Raw genomic sequence first — 21,075 nt, 5'->3', positions numbered from 1 at the left:
ATTTTAATATGACTGAAATGCTTTATTGGGCATTAAATATCCAGGCCCGAAACTGCAGGATAAACAATGCAAGGTGCGATTCCACTCTTAGTATATATATATATATATATATATATATATATATATATGAGCAATATCACTCGAATACGAGAGCGATACTGGCTCTATATCAGCATGGCTGTGATTAGGCCAGTGATTAGCCGCTGATACAGAGCCTGCATCGCTCGAGTACAAGAGTGATATTGCGTTTATACAACAGACGTTGCTTTTTATATTATCTAACGTACTCTACGATTAGCTCAGTGAATAATTTAAAAAAAACATAGACCCGGCTAGAACAAGCGGAGTGATACAAAATTGTGAAAGGGCATTCCTGTAGCGATACCAGTACAATATCTCACTGTTCTCAACCAATCAGATTTGAGAACTGTTGTATAAATATATAGATTTAATGAATCTGGTATGAGGTGCCATTTAATAGTTATATAAAGTTTTACATAAACACTCTGAACGTAAGGCTGAACATGGATACATCTGCTTTTTGAGTGTTTGTCTGCAGGGTTGTCACAATGCCAAGGCCTGCAGGAAATGTGCAAATGCAAGGTACAACACAGCTGAGGATTCAGATGTTTGGTACTCCATCATACCGAGCTCAAAACAGCTCAGCTTGAGTCATAAAAACATGTCCCAAGAGCTCGTCCCCCGTGGACATGTCTAACCTCACCAGGAATTCTGTTCCAAAGAGCACAGCGTTCCGTAAGCAGGACAGTTTCCCCTAGAACACTGCCATGCTTTAACTAACTCGACATGATCTAGTAACTCTACAACCTTACTTTGGGACCTTCTAAGACAAGCCCAGCTTCATCCATCATTAACAACAAATAACTTGCTCTTTGATGGTTTCCTTCGGACTTCCTCATTCCCAAGGGGCCGATTTGACAACATAATCTGCAGGGCACACTCGTGTCTACCAAGAGCTGGTTGCAAAGGAGGTGTTGTTGTAGGCGACAGAAACAGAGGGACTTATGGTCCAAATATGGTCCACTTTCAGGCCAAGGGTGGGGGGTAACAGGAAAAATCCCCCTGAACCACAGGATGCACATGGACAGACCATGACAGCTGGAATAAAGCAGGATATGGAGAGAGAACGAAAGGAAGAGAGAATTGAGGGATGCAGCTGAAGTTAGATTAAATCATTCCTGTTTTGCAGGGCTGTTTTTGTGTCCCGTTGTTGTAGCGCACCATCCAGGAAGCTGGAGAAACAGTGCTGTCGTCAGAACTGTTGACTGGTAGATAGCGCAACACCTGCCAAATAAAACACATTAGTCACTTGAGTTAAACTACATTTGCTGAAGACAACGTGAGTGGGGTTTGCTTTGAAACTCACTGCCATGATGGGTGTCACTGGTGTTTGCCAGCGCGTTGCATTGCAGTTGTTAGGGTGTTCTGGGTGATCGCTAATGCTAATAGGTGGTTTTTAGCATGTTACAATGTGGTTGCTAGGGTGTTCTGAATGGCTGCTAAGACATTCCGAGTTGGTTGATATGGTGTTCTGAATGATTTTAAGCACATTGTTATCCAGTGTCTGGTTGCTAGGACAAATCAAGGTGGTTGATAGGGTGTTCTGAATGTTTTTATATGGTTGCTAGGGGCGTTGCTAGGGTGTTCTGGATAATTGTTAGGACATTGCTTGGTGGTTGTCAGTGTTTGCACAATTCAATCTAGTTACTAGGGTGTTCTGGGTGATTGCTAATGCATTGCTGGATGGTTTTCAGCACATTGCTGCATGGTTGCTAGGGTGTTCTGAGAGTTTTTAAACACACTGTTATTCTGTTTAGTTGCTAAGACATAGCAAGTTTGGAATGGTTTTTAACATTTTGCTATATTGCTAGTTGCTAGGACCATTGCTAGGTTGCTCTGGATGGTTGTTAGGACATAGCTAGGTAGTTGTTAGGTGCAGTCTGGTTGCTAGGGTGTTCTGGGTGATTGATAATGTGCTGCTTGGTGGTTTTCAGCACTTTGCTATGTGGTTGCTAGGGTGTTCTGAATGGTTGCTAAGACATTCCGAGTTGGTTGATAAGGTGTTCTGAATGATTTTAAACACTTTGTTATCCAGTGTCTGGTTGCTAGGACAAATCAAGGTGGTTGATAGGGTGTTCTGAATGGTTTTATATGGTTGCTAAGACCGTTGCTAGGGTGTTCTGGATAATTGATAGGACATTGCTTGGTGATTGTTGGTGTGCTGATCTGTTTTTGCACACTGCAATCTGGTTGTTAGAGTGTTCTGGGTGATTGTTAAAGCATTGCTGGTCGATACCACATTGCTATGTGGTTGCTAGGGTGTTCTAGATGGTTGCTAAGACAATTCCAGGTGGTTGACAGGGTGTTTTGAATGTTTTAAGCACATTCTTATCCATTTGCTAGGATGATGTGTCTGTTTTCTTTAGACATTGCAAGGTGGTTGACGGGGTGTTCTGAATGTTGCTATAAGATTGCTAAACTGTTGCTAAGGTGTTCTGGATGGTTGTTTGGACATTGGTAGGTAGTTGTTAGGGTGTTTTGGATGGTTGCTATACATTGGGAGGTGGCTGATAGGGTGTTTTGAATGTTTTTAAACACTTTGTTATCCCGTTACTAGGACATTGCAAGGTGGTTGATAAGTTGTTCTGAATAGGTTTTAACATGTTGCTATGCGTTTGCTAGGGCTACTGCTTGGTATTCTTAGGGCAGCTGCTAGGTGGTTATTGGGGTGTGCTGAATTGTGTTTGCACAATGCAATCTGGTTACTAGGGTGTTCTATGTGATTGCTAATACGTTGCTGAGTGGTTTACAGCACATTGCTATGCGGATGCTAGCGTGTTCTGGTAAAGTTTTCAGCACATTGCTAGTCAGTTTGCTAATGCGTTGCTAGGCGGTAGTTGGTGCATTGCTGGATGGTTTTCAGCACATTGCTGCATGGTTGCTAGGGTGTTCTGAGAGTTTTTAAACACACTGTTATTCTGTTTAGTTGCTAAGACATAGCAAGTTTGGAATGGTTTTTAACATTTTGCTATATTGCTAGTTGCTAGGACCATTGCTAGGTTGCTCTGGATGGTTGTTAGGACATAGCTAGGTAGTTGTTAGGTGCAGTCTGGTTGCTAGGGTGTTCTGGGTGATTGATAATGTGCTGCTTGGTGGTTTTCAGCACTTTGCTATGTGGTTGCTAGGGTGTTCTGAATGGTTGCTAAGACATTCCGAGTTGGTTGATAAGGTGTTCTGAATGATTTTAAACACTTTGTTATCCAGTGTCTGGTTGCTAGGACAAATCAAGGTGGTTGATAGGGTGTTCTGAATGGTTTTATATGGTTGCTAAGACCGTTGCTAGGGTGTTCTGGATAATTGATAGGACATTGCTTGGTGATTGTTGGTGTGCTGATCTGTTTTTGCACACTGCAATCTGGTTGTTAGAGTGTTCTGGGTGATTGTTAAAGCATTGCTGGTCGATACCACATTGCTATGTGGTTGCTAGGGTGTTCTAGATGGTTGCTAAGACAATTCCAGGTGGTTGACAGGGTGTTTTGAATGTTTTAAGCACATTCTTATCCATTTGCTAGGATGATGTGTCTGTTTTCTTTAGACATTGCAAGGTGGTTGACGGGGTGTTCTGAATGTTGCTATAAGATTGCTAAACTGTTGCTAAGGTGTTCTGGATGGTTGTTTGGACATTGGTAGGTAGTTGTTAGGGTGTTTTGGATGGTTGCTATACATTGGGAGGTGGCTGATAGGGTGTTTTGAATGTTTTTAAACACTTTGTTATCCCGTTACTAGGACATTGCAAGGTGGTTGATAAGTTGTTCTGAATAGGTTTTAACATGTTGCTATGCGTTTGCTAGGGCTACTGCTTGGTATTCTTAGGGCAGCTGCTAGGTGGTTATTGGGGTGTGCTGAATTGTGTTTGCACAATGCAATCTGGTTACTAGGGTGTTCTAGGTGATTGCTAATACGTTGCTGAGTGGTTTACAGCACATTGCTATGCGGATGCTAGCGTGTTCTGGTAAAGTTTTCAGCACATTGCTAGTCAGTTTGCTAATGCGTTGCTAGGCGGTAGTTGAATGGTTTCTAGGTATTTGATAGGGTGTTCTGAATGGCTTTTAGCATGTCATTCTACGATTGCTAGGTGGTTATGATGTGTTGATCTATTTTTGCAGTAATTTCCAGTTGCTAGGTTTGGCAGACAATTACTGGGGGGGGCCTTGCTCTCTGAAGATAAACTGCTCCGGAGGTTAGTTCACTTCAGCGCTATCAGCGCACGTGTGATCTACTGGGCGTGACAGATAGCACTGCCGCACAACATTATATAATATTACAATATGTAATATAGCCTATTATATATATATATATACAAAAAAAACTATATATATATATATATGTTAATGATGAAGCGCTAATATAAGTAATAAATAAGATAATATATTATTCTAATATGGTTATAATATTTATTTTATTGGCATATATAACATTTATCTATATAAATTATAAAACACTATGACAAGGTAATGTTTAATTTATTATATTATATTTATTTATTTATTACATTTTATATTATCATCTCACACATGAATCTGCATTTTCTATGATGTCTAAATTCTAAATGAAAATACATATCTGATATGACTTAATATATAATTAGCATCAAACAAACAATATAATTCATATTCTCAAGGATTAAAGAATAAACGGAAAAAAAATAAAAATGATTGCACAACCATCAATTAGGTGGCGATATGCATGTAAACGTCCATTGAACAAAAGAAGAAGAAAGAAACAGCATGCAGTGCTTTTTCTTAGCATCTGTTTCCATAGTGACTCGTTGATTCGTTGCTCTGTTGAGAATGTCTTGAGTCTTAACCAGGAACATACTCTGGGTTGAGTGAACTTACTCCCTGATGCGTTTTTGGAACCACATACCTCGAGTAAGCAAGGTTTGGGGTTAATCAACCGAAAGTTCAGGGTTTAGCTGACGGTAAGTTAACCGTGCTTTCTGGAATACACCCCTGGAGTGTTTTGGTCAGTTTTCAGCACATTGTTCTATGATTGTTGGGGCTTTCTGATCGTTTTTTAACATTTTTCCATGCAGTTGCTAGGGCGTTGACAGGGGTTTCTCATTTTCAGTCAATTTCTAGGTGGTTGTTAATATGTTCTAATATTTTTATAATATTGTTCTGATCATTTTCACCACATCTCTTTGAATTTGCTAGCGTGGTCTGATTGGTTGTGTCTTTTTTTAGGGCACTGTAATGGTGTTCTGATCAGTTTTTTAACACATTGCTATGGACGGTTTTTAGATAGAATAGGGTGTTTTGACCTGCTGCTGCTTTGGCATTGCTAGGTGGTTGATAGTGTATTCTAATCCATTCTTGCTATGCAGTTTCTGAGCTGTTCTGGGTGGTTGCTTATTGACCCATTTCATGGTTCATGGTTAGTTGGAGTTTTGCATGTTTTATAACCCAACACATGAACCATGACTTTTACACAAGCACATATTATATTCAGAAAATTATACTCTTTGTCATTATCGACCTTTGATACTCAAACAAGCCAGTTATTATTAGTACCTTCTAGAGAAGGTGCTTTACATTAATTTACCATCTATTCAAATGCATTTCCAAGTACTTCTGGAACTCACACCTCACAAACATAAGATATTTGAGACAAACAGGTAAATATGTGAAATGAGAGAACAAACAAAAGAAAGAGGATTAAGGAACCCGAAATAGAAGCATGACAGATGTGTATCAACAGGAGTTCACTTGAGATTTCAACACTGTTGCGCTTCATTTGCTCAGATGTTCAGGCCGACTGGGGAAAGACATGACACACAGTAGGACTTCTCATCTTCTGCCAGTTCTGATAAAAAAAATTATTTATATAAGCAATATGCATAAACCTATAAAATAAACGAAGCGCCAGAAGTATTTCCCATAGCTTTTTGTTGGTTATATTTTGTAATATGACACAACAGGATATTTTTGTATAAAATGTATTATATTTTATGAAAAATATTCACAATTCATGACTTTAAAACACTTCAAAGCACAAACCAAACCTAAAATTGCAACCTACATGTGTAAACATCAATCTGAATCTTCAAAGTTACCAGCATTAGTTTCCTCCATCAGGTCTATTTCACACAGCACTACAGGTCAACTACAGGTCAATATGAAGTTTTATGACTAAAACGTACACAAAAAAAACGGCGACAACAATAAAACAGCATCAAATCACACACGCAACACGGAAAACACAATTCAGACTGACTGAAAACACCTTCATTCTTGTATGATTTTAAATCTAGCTGCTTCCGCTGAGCGAGGGTGGTCGGGGATCAAGAGTAACAAAGCAGGAGTCGAGCGCCAAGCGTTTGGAAGGTTGTGGGACAATGAAAGTATTTGTTGTGATTATTGCTCGTGTGTGTTGTGTTACAGAGGCACTCTGTGGCAGGGGCTGAAAGGCCCTCCGAAACCACAATCCTCAGCTTTGTTCTACAGGCCCTCGGCCTGACCGCGATAAGAAACTTGGATGATGTTACAGGAAGTTGGATGCTCCTCTGGCGATAGGCTTCTCCTGCTGAAAGCTTCTCTTTTTTCACTTTCTATTCGATTGGCTGCCTGGAGGGTGAAAAGAAGGTACGGAATATCATAAACAAGCTCGGCATGTTTAGAACTGGTTTAGTCACTCTAATTAGTGGTTATTTGTTTTTGTTCCTTTGATAAGATTAAGAACATAATTAGTCAGACACTCTAACAGATTATTACATTTCCAGATAAACCTCGAGACGGCATTATGAAGAGATTAATCATCATCATATTTCAGACAGCTATTCAGATACCAGATACATAATATGCGCCTTTAAATTACGCCACAGACACAACAGCATAACATCAGGATCATATGGTGAAATACAACACACATAAGAAAGATCCACAATCAAAAATAACAAAGAATTTTCATTTTTCGTAGAGAAAAATGTTAGTTTTAAGATCGTTAAGATTATCCTTGTGGAACTATTTCACCAAAATATTCAATGGGGGGAAATTAGTGTAATTGACATGAAAATAATGCAACAATGCCTAAAATAGGCTTCTTGTTTGGTATTTTATATTTTGTCAATGTCAAATTTGACAAATAGTTTGCTAAAAATGATCAGTTATCATGCATTTTGTTCTGTACATTGAAATATGTACTAAAAATATTACTACTATTCGAACAATTAAAGAAATGAATTATTTTGTATTTAAAGTATTTTGAACTTTATTTTAATATTGTCTATTTAATGATTGTTCTCATTTTTCACCATGATATAATGTCTTAACTTTTTTTTTTCTCTGGGGCTTTTTTGTTAATTAATATTGATATATGCAATTTATTGCAATCAATTATTTGTCATTAATTAATTTGATTAAAAGGAGCTTAAACTTTTGAGGTGAAATAAGAGCCATACATATTTTTGACATGTTTGCTGAGATTCACCCATCTACCAATGATCTCATGTTGGATAATGGCCATATTTTCAGTGCTTGGGACTAATCAGATTGTGGTCTGAACAGACACACTGGATGCACTTTCCTGTTTGTAACATTATGATCAGTGAGATAGAAAAGATGATGGAGCACATAACAGGAAGTAAAGATAATATGGAGCCTTCAGCATGTGTGCATTAGAGAGGAAAATTGATTTTCCAGTAATGAACCTGTAAAGTTCAGCTGAGGGCAGGAAGTGTCGACACCAAATACAATACAGGCAAGACTATTCCATCTGATTTCTGAGACAGACAGACCTCACAGTGAAATGGACTGATAAAAAATTCATTATTAGAGACATGTGAGAACAGGAACAGAATGAAAGAAACAAAGAACATAAAATCAGTAAATGTGATCAAATAAATCAATTAGGGAAGCACGATATATCGGCCACCATATCGGTATCGGCCGATAAATGCTCATTTTTTCTGTTATCGGTATCGGCCTGATAAGAAAATTTGGCCGATATCTTAAAGCCGATAAATAATGCTTTATTTCCTTCAGAGACACTTCATATGCGCGCTGTTCGTTTGCAGCCTTTTGTGCAATTGTACGTTGTAATATTGTGTTTATTTGATGTATATCTGATTTATCTCATATAGAGTGCGTTTAGTTAAGTTAAAAGAGCGCTTCAGTTTACCGGTGATCGTCTTTAGCTCAGCGCACGCAGCTCAAACAGCAGTGCACAACATTAATAACTATGATTGGGAATGTTGTGTATATAACATTCTAATGAGAACATTATTAGAATAAAACGTTGTGCATTCTTTGGGTTTAGTTGCTGTGTTTCAGCGCGTTGATATGGGAAGAGCGCATCCACAACAGGATCACACATTCTGACTATAGCACGCAATAACTGCATCATTTTGTACATATATAAGTTGTAATATTATGTTTATGTTGTATTAATATTAATCTCAGGATGCATTTCCTTGAGTTAAATAAGCTGCCAGCAAAACGCTTCAGTTTACCATGTTCATTCAGCTCTTCAGCTTCAGCACGTGCAGCTCAAACGGCTGCTATTTAAAACAGTGGTATTAATTTGTTACTTTTTCAAAATCATTGATACATTATTAATAACAACAACCACTTGTATTTTTCTCTTATTATTTTCATCAACAATATGGTTTAGTAATTAAAATCATTTAATTATTGTCCGTGCAGAGGCTATTCTGTTTTATTGATCTGTGGCACATTCATTTTGATTCTTTACACGTGTAATGATGTCCAGTGACTTGTTTGCATTATTTATGCATTATTTTATTTATTTGTAAGACTTTTTTATGACTAAATTTGGTAATGGGAGAGTAAAAATATTTTTAAAACGTACACCGTTCAAACTAGGCTGCTTATGTTGAAGTGTTTGGGATGTGGCTTTTAATGATGAGAACTTTTTTGTAATCAGGCTCTCAAAAAGTATATAACAATTTGGATATAGATTTATCAGCCAACATATCGGTTATCGGCTTTCAAAAATAAAGAATAATCGGTATCGGCCAAAATTTTCATATCGGTGCATCCCTAAAATCAATGAATGAATGTAAACTTTGCTTTCATTGTCTGATTATAATATTGACTGTTAACTGAATACAGTAAATGTTGACATTGTAAATATCAAGACATAATGACTGTTTTATTATGATACTTCAGCCATCGAATGCACAGAACCACTGCTATTAAAAAAAGCTACATTTTCATTTTTCAAAAACCTGTACAGGAAACAACTCTGAACATCTTAGCAATCACTTGCAACACTCTAGCAACCACTCTTGAGTAACCTAGTAAACACCTAACAATGAGCCAAAACACATTAGAAACCACCCAGAAAACCGTATCAAACACTCTGAACACCCCAGCAACAACCCAGAACACCTTAGCAACCACCCAAAACACCCTAGCAACCACTTAGGAACCTCACCACAACACCATATCAATTACCAAGAATGTCCTATCAACCACATTAGAAGAAACTAATCACCCTACCAACCACCCAGAATCACCAATCAAACACCTAAACACATTCCAGAACACCCTAGCAACCATCCAATGCACTGTAGCAACAGCTCAGAACACCTTGGAAATCACCTAAAATACCACAACAGCCTGGCACCAACCCAGAACACCATAACAACGACCAAGAACACCTTAGCAACTTCTCAGAACACCACCCTAGCAACAAACTAAACACCCTTCCAACCACCCTGAATGCATTAGCAACAACACCATAAGAAACACCTACAAACCACCCAAAACACTGTAACAACAACCCAGAACACCTTAGAAACAACCTAAACACCGTAGCAACAACCCAGAACATCCAAAAAAAAAAACTGTCCAGAACACCCTATAAATCACCAGCACACCCTAACCACCCAGAAAACACTAGCAACCACTCAAAACACTGTAGTAACAAGCCAGAACATCATAGCAAGCACCCAAACACTGTAGCAGAACACCTAAAACACCACAGCAAAAACCTAGCAAGAACCCAGAACACCCTTTCAATCACCCAGAACACCTTAAACATCTAAAGACATTACAGAACACTCTATCAATCACCCAGAACACCTTAAACACCCAAAGACATTCCAGAACACCCTAGCAACCACCAAAACACAGTAACAACAATCCAGAACACCTCAGTAACCACCTAAAACACTGTAGCAACAATCCAGGGCACCCAAATAACCACCCAGAACACCCTATCAATCACAGCACACCCTAACCACCCGGAACACCCTAGGAACCACATGAAACACTGTAGCAACAAACCAGAACAACCTAGCAACCACCCAAAACACTGTAGCAACAACCTAGCAACCACATAACCACTGTGGCAGAACACATAAAACACCACAGTAACAACCTAGCAAGAACCCAGAACACTTTTTCAATCACCCAGAACACCTTAAACACCCAAAGACATTCCAGAACACCCTAGCAACCACCAAAACACTGTAACAGTAACCCAGAACACCTCAGTAACCACCTAAAACACTGTAGCAACAACCCAGGGCACCTAAATAACCACCCAGAACACCCTATCAATCACAGCACACCCTAACCACCCGGAACAACCTAGCAACCACATAAACACTGTGGCAGAACACCCAAAACACTGTAGCAACAACCTAGCAACCACATAAACACTGTGGCAGAACACCTAAAACACCACAGCAACAACCTAGCAAGAACCCAGAACACTTTAAACACCTAAAGGCATTCCAGAACACCCTAGCAACCACCCAATCACTGTAACAACAATCTAGAACACCTTAGCAACCACCTAAAACACTGTAGCAACAACCCAGAACATCCAAATATCCGCTCAAAACACCCTATCAATCACAGCACACCCTAACCACCAGAACACCTTAGCAAAAACCCAGAATGCCCTATCAACCACCTAGAACACTTTATTAATCACCCATAATACTCTAGCAAACACTTATAAACATTCCAGAACACCTTAGCAACAACCTAAAACACTGTTAACCACTACCCAGCAACAGCCCAGATCCTAGCAACCACATAGGAACAACTCAGAATGCCCTAGCATCCACCCAGACGACCAAAGATAATTGGTACAAATGAGATAGTCAGGAAATCTAATTTACATCCAGAGGAAAACACATTTATGTTCCTCATTTGCAAGTCGCTTTGGATAAAAGTGTCTGCTAAATTAATAAATGTATGCATGTCCAAATTATGATAATTGATGTACGCACAATGGAACCCAATTCTGATAAGAAAGAAATGATCGCTTGCTTATATTACTTGGGTAATAACAGTATAAGTATAATTTGTTAAACCACGTACCCTTCACATCAGGTAATTAAAAATGAAATGTTAATGCATATGTAAAGATGTCTTAGTCAATCTCCAGACACTATGGTTTGACGTCACGAAACACTCAGCTGTCCTGCAGCTGTTCTTCATACTGCTTGACATCTGTTCCAATAAAAACAAGAACAAACCACTGAATGAGAGAGTCAACAAATAAAGACACATTAAAGTGTTCCCTTCTCTCGAGTCAAATTTCTTCATATTTGCATTTATTGTCATTTCTTTTTTTCCCCCGGATATTTTATCTCCATTGACTGTCCTAAAGCCATTGAGATTACATTACTATTTAAAAAAAATCTACTTCACTCTATTATTTACGGTTCATAATTTTTGTTTAATCATCACTTAATGTAAAAAAAACCAAAAAAACATCTGTAACCCAAGCTTTTCCGTGTGGAATCCAATACTCTGGGAACACCGGCTGACCTAAACTACAAGATTTCCATTAAACCAGTTCCTTTCATTGTTCAGATTATTACATATGGAGATCAAATACAAGTACAAGGAGAAACATGTTTTATGAAGAACATGAGACACAAAAAATGCCTAACAAGAAAAAAGAGAGCTTTTGACTGTCAGACAAATTGCCACTGTAGGGGCATGGAAAAATACACCAACACTGCCAGTAATGAACTTCAAAGCGCGTATATTATGTGTGTATATAAATATACACACTACCTCAGTGAATCAAACGTGAACACAGCAACCAGTGTAGTATGATTCCTGAAAGAATGACTCTTATTAGGACTCTCTCTATTGAATCAAAAACATAGAGCAGCATCAGTGTAGTCTGATTCCTGAAACGAATGAATCTTATAATCTGGTTCTTTTCAGTGAATCAAATGCATACATTGCAGTGTGTTGCCAAGTCCGTGGTTTTCCTGTTTTACTTTTTTTAGTCCACGGGCAGTGTTGGGGCTCTGTTACACCAAATACACAAAATAATGATCTTTAAAAAAGCATCATATTACCCCTTTAAACATTCAACCCTGTTACCAAAGTTATTAAAACAGTCAAACATCAAACAGTCAACCCATTTTCCAAAAATGACCTAACACTCAGTCCTATTACCAGTCATTAAAAATTATGTCAGCTGTTTCCAAAATTAAAAATCAAATATTCAGCCATTACCACAGTTATTAAAACAATCAAAGATACAACAGTTACCAAAATGAATAAAAAATGACCAAACATTCAACTGTTACCAAAATTACCCCCCCTCTTAATTTATGTGAATTAAGTATATCAACAATTACCAATTAAGCCCTTCAAAATGATAGCTTGAATAAATCTATATTTGCAACCCTGTTACCCATTTGGCCATTTACGCTAATTTTATTACATTTTATAAATAATTTATTATTATTATTATTATTACTACTACATAAAAAAAATTACAATCACCCAAATCTGGGTTTTAAACTCTTTATAGATGTCCTAATTTTTCATAACAGGGCTGAATAAATAAATAAATAAATTAATTAATTAATTGCAAACCCGGTACAAAAGAAAAAAAGGAAAACACGAGGCAAATTAAAACATTTTCTACCTATGCACAGGATTACCTATATTTCACAGGAAAAAAATCTGAAATGTGACAACACATGTGCGACTAAGGACGTGTGTTAGCCTGCTGAAAACACCTAGCTGTGAGCGATCAAGAGCGCTTCTGCGGCGCAGTGTTTTTTTTTTTAGTTGACAAGTTTTGGTTGCTATGATACGGAATATCCACAGAGGTAATGTGGCAGACGCATGAATTAAATGTTGAAATAAATGTTGCAAGCATTATTTTTCACATCAATATTTGTAGTAGTCCAGAATCCCATCTGGTACAGACATGAATACTCGGGGACATCAGAGCACTCAGCCCTCGTTACGCTGCTGGTGTTTTCAAAAACACGGCGCTCCCATTGAAAACAACTGAAAATATACTTTTTTGTGGACACGGCCTAAAGCACTTCATATCTGGCTTTTTCTGATATCGTGCTTGGATGGAAGCGTACTCAGACAAACCCTCGCCTGCAGGCACTGAAAACCACATCAAAGTGATTCCATCAGGCTGTGCATTTGGAACGGTAGTGAGAGGACCATGAAAGCACAGTCCAGGCTAAGGGCCTCGGAAATTGAATCAAAATTGAATATTTATTAAAGATAGAACTGTAATCTCATCTTTATGAAGGGTTAGAAAACAATGACATCAGACATTAAAAAAAGGCAAAAAAGGTAAAAAGGTAAAAAAAAGGTAACCCCCCCCCAGAAAATATAAACTTTTGAGGTGGATGAAAAAAGGAAGTCAATCAATGTGAAAACAATAAGAAAAAAAATTCTTCATTTAATATTTGTCAGTTGACGGCACACGTACCCAGGGTTTGGTGGATGGATTCAGCAGTGCTGGGGCGGCTGCCAGTGCGAGTCGGTGGGCGGGAACTAAAGCGTGAGTGGGCGGGGCTATCTTCACTTCTCTGTCGGGTGACAGCGTAGGCTCCATCACCACCAGCTCTGAGTAGGCAAATACACATGCACACATGTACAAAATCATGTCCAACACGCCAGATGTGTTTTAATTCAACTGCTAAAACACTGAAAATTCAAAGTTAGGAAATTCAGGTAATATTCCACAACATTATTTTTTTTTTTTTACTGTTCAGTCTAACAATAGGCTCATCACAAAAGACTCAGTATGGATTTTTTTATGTCCAAAATTTTATTTTAAAATAAAGGTAGGTAATTATTGAGGTTTATGCATATCGTTTTGCTTACATATATTGACGCTTATACATTTTTCCTTGTGATAATATATATATATCTCTTAGAAATATGTGATGGCAAAATGATGATTCCTCTGACTGGAAAAAAAGGTAAAACAAATAAATCTATTATTACATAACTTATCTGCTTTCCCCCCAGCCTGAAATGCCTTTCATTCTAACTTTGTCTACTCCAAATTTCCTTTGGAGATTGTAGTATATATATATTATCTTATCCAATTATTAATTATCCAATTATTATATAATCCAAAAGCTTGGATAAATTAAATAACCAAATGCTCAAATAAGTTCTCACCCAATCAAGGGCCTAATCACAATGTTGTGTTCTTTCATTCATAGCATTTTAAAGCACCAAGGTCAAAACAGCGAGAGTCACGCAACCAATTGTCTGCACTCATTCCCATCACTGATCCACATGCTTCAGTAGAAACAATGAGGATAAATCCACCTGAGGATGGAGTCTTACATATCCTGCTTGCACTTTAACATTATTTGACTTGAGGGCAGAACTATTGACTTCTACCCAGAATTGGCGACAAGGACAAAAATGAATACAGACACATTTGCACTTCTGCTGTGGGCGAGAGTCACTGTGTTTGTAGTATCTTGTATACTCATCACAAATTAAGATTCGTCTAATGACAACACTTCAATTTAGTAAAAAAGAATAAGCAATTAGTGGTTACTATACCAACAAGGAATCAAACTACTACACCTGCACTTAAAGTAACACGACATGCACATGAACCATATCCGGTTACATGTTAAAACATAACTGAATTTCAGCGTTTGTTAATTTCATAAGAATTCTGACCAAGAGAAGAAGATTTCTGAATGATTCTAATGTTAATATGCGAGAATGTTTTTAAACTCCATTTTAAAAGACACATGAATAAGAAGATGGGTTGACTTAATAGATTCCTTGGTGTGAATTTTAAGTAATGCACAACTATTTTTTCGACATTTAAGTCACAAACAAGCATAAAATCGTTACTAAAATAACACCAAATATTCATCTTGATGTAACAGGCATTCAGAATGAGGTTCTTACATGGTGTTTTTGTGGGAGCTGGGCGTAACGGGCCGCTGGAGTGGCTCGTCTATGCTGCGAGATGATGGAGGATATGATCTCCTCTTCATCTTCACCATGTTGGTCATTATCTACAAAGCACCAGAGAGACGCTTATCATCTAAATGTCCAAACACATTGCAAACATAAATCACAAGAATGCTAACAGTTCGCAAATGAATCATTCTTTTGATTTGGTTCATTTTAGTGAACAGGATGAACCAGTTCACCAAATGCAGCTGAATCGTCTCGAGCAGCACGGATCTACAAGTTACTCAAATCAAAACTCACTTTCAGATGCCTGACAGTCACTCTGACTGGAAATGAGTCAAAATAGTGTATCTGATCCTGTGATGAATGAACTGATTCAGCGCTCCATTTCCTCCAACAGACACTGAACTGAGGAAAGTTTGACTCAGAGTCGGACCGAAGACAGATGAGCCGCTGATATTCACATGCGTGAACTGAACACTTGAATGGAGGGGCTACATGAAAGATTTATGCTTTCTCATTGTTTATGTGAAAAGGTGAGCTGATGAAGACTAGTGTATTCACTTTATATGCGGAAAACATCTGAGTTTCACATAATTATTGGGCGCTTTAATAATATAATTGCATTTACCTTATGTCACTGTGTGATTACGTAAGTGAACTGGTGAATCGGTTATTTAAAGTTAATTGAAAAAGAACCAGTTTCTTGCACAGACTGATCGTTTTGCTTCATAAGACCTCAATATATCATTAGGGGCCACAAGTATTAATTGTGTGTTGAATGTATATGCTTTTTTAACTCTCCAAAGTGCCGGTAGCCGCTGACTTGCATTTTATGAATCACCATGGACCGTGGACTTTGCAAAGTCTTCTTATATTTATCATTTAGAGTGATGGTTTACCCCGAGATACTCTGTTGCCAGCAAAGATTCTCCGCTGAGCTCTTTCGGGTGAGGCTGCAGGACTTCCTCTTTATCTAGATCTGCCTCCATAACATCTTCCTGTTAACAAGATGAAAGAATTAGATCAAAGGCCTGAGTGGTAAAGCTTTTGAAACTGCCGATAAAATGCATGTCGCAGTGATAGCCTTTCACACAGATTATGTGAAATCATGTTGAGCAATAATCTTTCTTAGAAGACACAAGTGAATTACCTCGTCGTCGTCATCCTCTTCACCATCTGACTCAGGCTCATGTCCAGAGATGTCCGCTGTATATGGCAGAATCATAAATGAACACAAAAGACTCAGTGAAATGATGACATAAATATGGGAAATAAACCATGGAATGCAACAGATGAATTTTTGAAGAATATCCTGGCAACTCTTTGCAATTCAGTGAACTTGAATAGTGACCAAAATGAACAAGCATCATAAATGCACTCAAACAAATGACTCACGCTCTTTGTTTATGATATTTTTATGGTGCTTTTCCGTTCCTTTTGAACCTGATAACCTGGTTCTCACTCACTTTCATTTTACTGAAAAAGGTGGCTAGGATTTTGAAAAAAAGTTATGTGGCTTAAACAAGGTGATGACAGATTTATTAATTTTTCCATTTCTAGATGAACAATTTCTTACTGCTTTTTTGTCTTACCTGAGTTAAGCTGTTTGATGATGAATTCAATTTGTCTGTTGAGTTCAGGATTTTCTTCTTTACTGTAACAGCATAAGATCTCCTCCATACTCTAAACACAACAACAAAATCCTCACATTATCTGTATTCTGTGATCGTAGCTATGGAGCACAACAGAGACCAATTATTTTTTTTCAGCAGTCTTCAGCATTCAGTTTCTCCATAAGGATTAAAAATAAAATAAAATAAAATCTTGCAAAAAAACTAGCTTGGAGCAGAATCACAACACTTGACCTTTGATTTGAAGATTTGAAGTACTTAAAAATCAAATAAGCATGTGCCAAAATTATTTTACTTGTCGTGGAGTATAACTCACGATATAAGTACAAGTCTTATACTTATACGTTATATCGTACTTTTCAAGTATAAGTCATTCATTGGTTATAAATATAAAACAATATATTTAGTGTTAAATATTTATATATACACTGCCGTTCAAAAGTTTGTGGTCGGTAAGTTTTTTAAAAATATATTTACTATTAATATTTTTTTAATATTAATATAATATTTTTAAAATAATTTAATATGTTTGAATCTCTTCTGCTCACCAAGGATGCATTTATTTGTTCAAAAATACAGTAAAACAGTCTTCAGTGTCACATGACCCTTCAGAAAATAATATGCTGATTTGCTGCTCAAGAAACATTTCTGATTATTATCAATGTTGAAAACAGTTGTGCTATTTAAGATTTTTGTGGAAACGGTAATACACATTTTTTTTTAGGATTCTTTGATGAATAGAAAGAACAATATTCATATGAAATATATATTTTTTTGTTATATTATAAGTGTATTTACTGCCATTTTCGATCAATTTAATGAATCCTTCATGAGGAAAAGTATTAATTTCTTTAAAACATTTTTTACTGATTATATAAATATATAACACGTGTAGGGAGTGCAGTTTTGTTTGACAGTGACTTTTCTGATTTAACTTAAGGATTAAGGAGTGTTTCCTCTAGGAATTTTAAACAAACTAATAAAACATTTTTTTCTGAACAGTAACCTTCTGATTTGTTGCGTCATATATCGCTGTTTAACTTTGAAAGGTTTGAATGTGCAATGAATGGGATTTTTATTACTCATTGGAGTCGAGGCAATGATCCTGATGTTGTGCACCTGTGAACGAACCGTGATTAAACACATACCATCTGTTTGGCTTCCTCTCGTATCTCTGGCATGGACAGGATGCTGTATAAAGCTCCATTCACATAGTACCGTATCTATATTTGCAAACATGAACACAAACATGCAATGAACATTTGAAACTTTGCATCTGAAACACTTTCATCCACTACCAGCCAAAGTTTAAACACACATCTTAAAATCATTTTGAACTAAACGTATGGTTATAAAAGTTTTGTACACAATTATGACACTTTGTTTCATATTTGATTAACTTTGCACTGTTAATTGAACTAAATTAAATCAAAACTGAACTAAACTGATCTAAATAATGGCACTATTGTCTTCTGTAGAGCTGCTTTACAGCAGAACTTAATTAGTTTTTTGTAAATTGTTTTATATCTGATGAATTTTGCAACATTAACACTGTTATTTTCTAGTTTATTACTGTAAAGCTGCTTTGAAACAATCTGTATTGTATAAAACACCATAGAAATAAAAATGACATTTGTTTACAATTTTTTTTTGTTTTAATGTGAATAGGACTGAATATTAAAGGAAAATCAAGGAATTGTATTATTATGACTTTACAATATTGTATTTCTTACACAACTATTCAAAAGTGTAAGGGAAAAAACAAACAAACAACCAAAAAAAAACATAGGATGCTATTTACAGTATGTTACATAAAGTGATTTTTGCTGCTCCTACTAATCGGCTTGAAGCTAATCAAAAAATGTGTGAGGATTTTTTGCTTTTTTTTTGTAAATAATGTTGATAATCTTTGGGCTCAGATGACCCCAGTGACAACTATTTGTTCGACTTATATCCAAATTATTTTTATTGAAATTTTAAGAGAAGGTTGTTTTATCACAACTTGTTCCATACTTAGATGCGGATGCTGTTATAGATATGTTCCAGTCGGGTTTTAGGTCCCTTCGTGGTACAGAATCTGCCCTTCTTAAGGTTTTTAACAATATTTTATTGGCAGGTAGTATTCTAGGAACGTAGTAATACTTATTCTACTTGATTTTACAGCCACTGTTGATACCACTGATCATGGGATTTTATTGCAGTGATTGGAAGATGTTGTTGGTATTAAGGGTACTACCTTAGATTGGTTAAAGTTATATTTAAAGGTTAGGTCTTTATTTGAATTGGGAATTTGTGCCCTACATCAGCTAAATTACATAGTGGTGTGCCACAGGGTTCTTTACTTGGGCCTATTTTATTTTCATTGTATATGTGCCCATAAGGCTCAGTTTTTCGTAAAAATAAAATAGTCTGTATCATCTATATACAGATGATACTCAGTTATATATTCCAATTGATCCAAAAGGCTCCCAATCCTTTGATGAACTTGTACAGTGATGCTGTTATAGATATGTTCCAGTCGGGTTTTAGGTCCCTTCGTGGTACAGAATCTGCCCTTCTTAAGGTTTTTAACAATATTTTATTGGCAGGTAGTATTCTAGGAAGGTAGTAATACTTATTCTACTTGATTTTACAGCCACTGTTGATACCACTGATCATGGGATTTTATTGCAGTGATTGGAAGATGTTGTTGGTATTAAGGGTACTACCTTAGATTGGTTAAAGTTATATTTAAAGGTTAGGTCTTGGTTTGAATTGGGAATTTGTGCCCTACATCAGCTAAATTACATAGTGGTGTGCCACAGGGTTCTTTACTTGGGCCTATTTTATTTTCATTGTATATGTGCCCATAAGGCTCAGTTTTTCGTAAAAATAAAATAGTCTGTATCATCTATATACAGATGATACTCAGTTATATATTCCAATTGATCCAAAAGGCTCCCAATCCTTTGATGAACTTGTACAGTGCTGGGTTTTTACCAATTCAGACTTATTTCTAAATTGAAACCTATTCTCTCCTTTAAAGACCTGGAAATGTGTTATCACACTATGCGTTATTAACTACTGTAATTCCTTATATATAGGTATTTCTCAGGGTCAATTATCTGCAAAATGCAGCGGCCAGACTTTTGACTCGTACAAAGAAGAGAGAGAGGGTCTCCTTACGCTGGTTGCCAGTACATTTCAGAATCACGTTTAAGGTTCTATTGATGGTTTTAAAGTGTTGCATGGTATTGCACCAAAATAAATGGCTATGCTAACCTTTTGATACCAAAATACAAGGCATATGAGATGACTCTTGATGTTCCCAAAACTAGATTAAAATCAAAGGGTGATAGGGCCTTTTCAGTGTTTGCTCCTCTTTTGTAAAAAATTTAATTGTTTAATAAAATAAGATTTAAAAATTAAATAAATTATTAAATAATAATTTTTACATTTTTTAAAATTAGTTTTGAGGTGCCGAGCAAATTCATTAGGGCTTATGATAGTGCAGGCTTGATTCTCCATTTCAAACGCTTCACAAAGGGAGTGAAAGACAAACTTTTAAAATCCAAAGTTGACAAAAGCGTTCTTTTTTGAGAATCGTCTGACGTAAAAAGGACTAAGCTAATTGTCGCCTTCAGTATTCACTGTATGTCACTGTATTCAGGAAGGCGGAGAACAAACTCAAATAACACGCCTTGTTTGTGCATATAGCGGTTGAGCAATTACTGATTTACCTCATGGTTCTCATGTCCCAGGAGCTCCGTCAGGACTTTCAGGACATGCTTGGCCTCCTCTGCGCATTTCTTCTTTCCTGAAATGTAAGACATACTACAATAAACACTGTGCTGCTTATAGTACATTTCTCTGTTTACTTTAGAAAATCAAATAAAAAAAGTGAAAAAGTAAACAGAGGATTCTGAGCAACAATTTAATTGTTTATACATATCTTTATTTCTTTGATAAGCATTGATTACACGAGCATTGTGGCTGTGTATCTGTTACCTTGAGTGCGCAGGCAGAGGTTCATGAGGAGGGAGATGGCATATTCAAGCGTGTAGTCAGACAGATAGTCGGAGTCGTGGAGCTCTTTGACCAACCAGCCAATCAGACCGTCTCTGATCATAGCAGACTGCTGTGCTCGCCTGCACACAGCAGAATATTTAGAAACACTAGGCATTTTTGAGGCGTTTAAAAAATGCTGTGTTGGAAATCCTTTACCTAAT

The 21,075-nt window shown here is 36.9% G+C and overlaps 1 protein-coding gene across 1 annotated transcript in view; it reads right to left on the bottom strand.

Moving 5' to 3' along the window:
* Nucleotides 1–3,191: 3,191 nt before the first annotated feature.
* Nucleotides 3,192–21,075, bottom strand: part of armc9 (armadillo repeat containing 9) — a 37,016-nt gene continuing 19,132 nt past the window's right edge. Inside the window, exons 16-24 of the mRNA XM_016256687.1 lie at nt 20,855–20,994; nt 20,587–20,663; nt 18,016–18,090; nt 16,829–16,919; nt 16,387–16,442; nt 16,136–16,234; nt 15,225–15,334; nt 13,768–13,904; nt 3,192–3,223 (exon numbers count right to left, since the gene is read on the bottom strand). Of these exons, the coding sequence (XP_016112173.1) occupies nt 3,192–3,223; nt 13,768–13,904; nt 15,225–15,334; nt 16,136–16,234; nt 16,387–16,442; nt 16,829–16,919; nt 18,016–18,090; nt 20,587–20,663; nt 20,855–20,994 (817 nt within the window). The remainder of the gene's footprint in view (nt 3,224–13,767; nt 13,905–15,224; nt 15,335–16,135; nt 16,235–16,386; nt 16,443–16,828; nt 16,920–18,015; nt 18,091–20,586; nt 20,664–20,854; nt 20,995–21,075) is intronic.

The sequence above is a fragment of the Sinocyclocheilus grahami genome, unplaced genomic scaffold, assembly GCF_001515645.1.
Source record: "Sinocyclocheilus grahami isolate Dianchi unplaced genomic scaffold, SAMN03320097.WGS_v1.1 scaffold1461.1, whole genome shotgun sequence".
NCBI lineage: Eukaryota > Metazoa > Chordata > Actinopteri > Cypriniformes > Cyprinidae > Sinocyclocheilus > Sinocyclocheilus grahami.
Note: the sequence above shows the minus strand (reverse complement) of the source record. Positions and strands in the feature narration are given on the sequence as shown.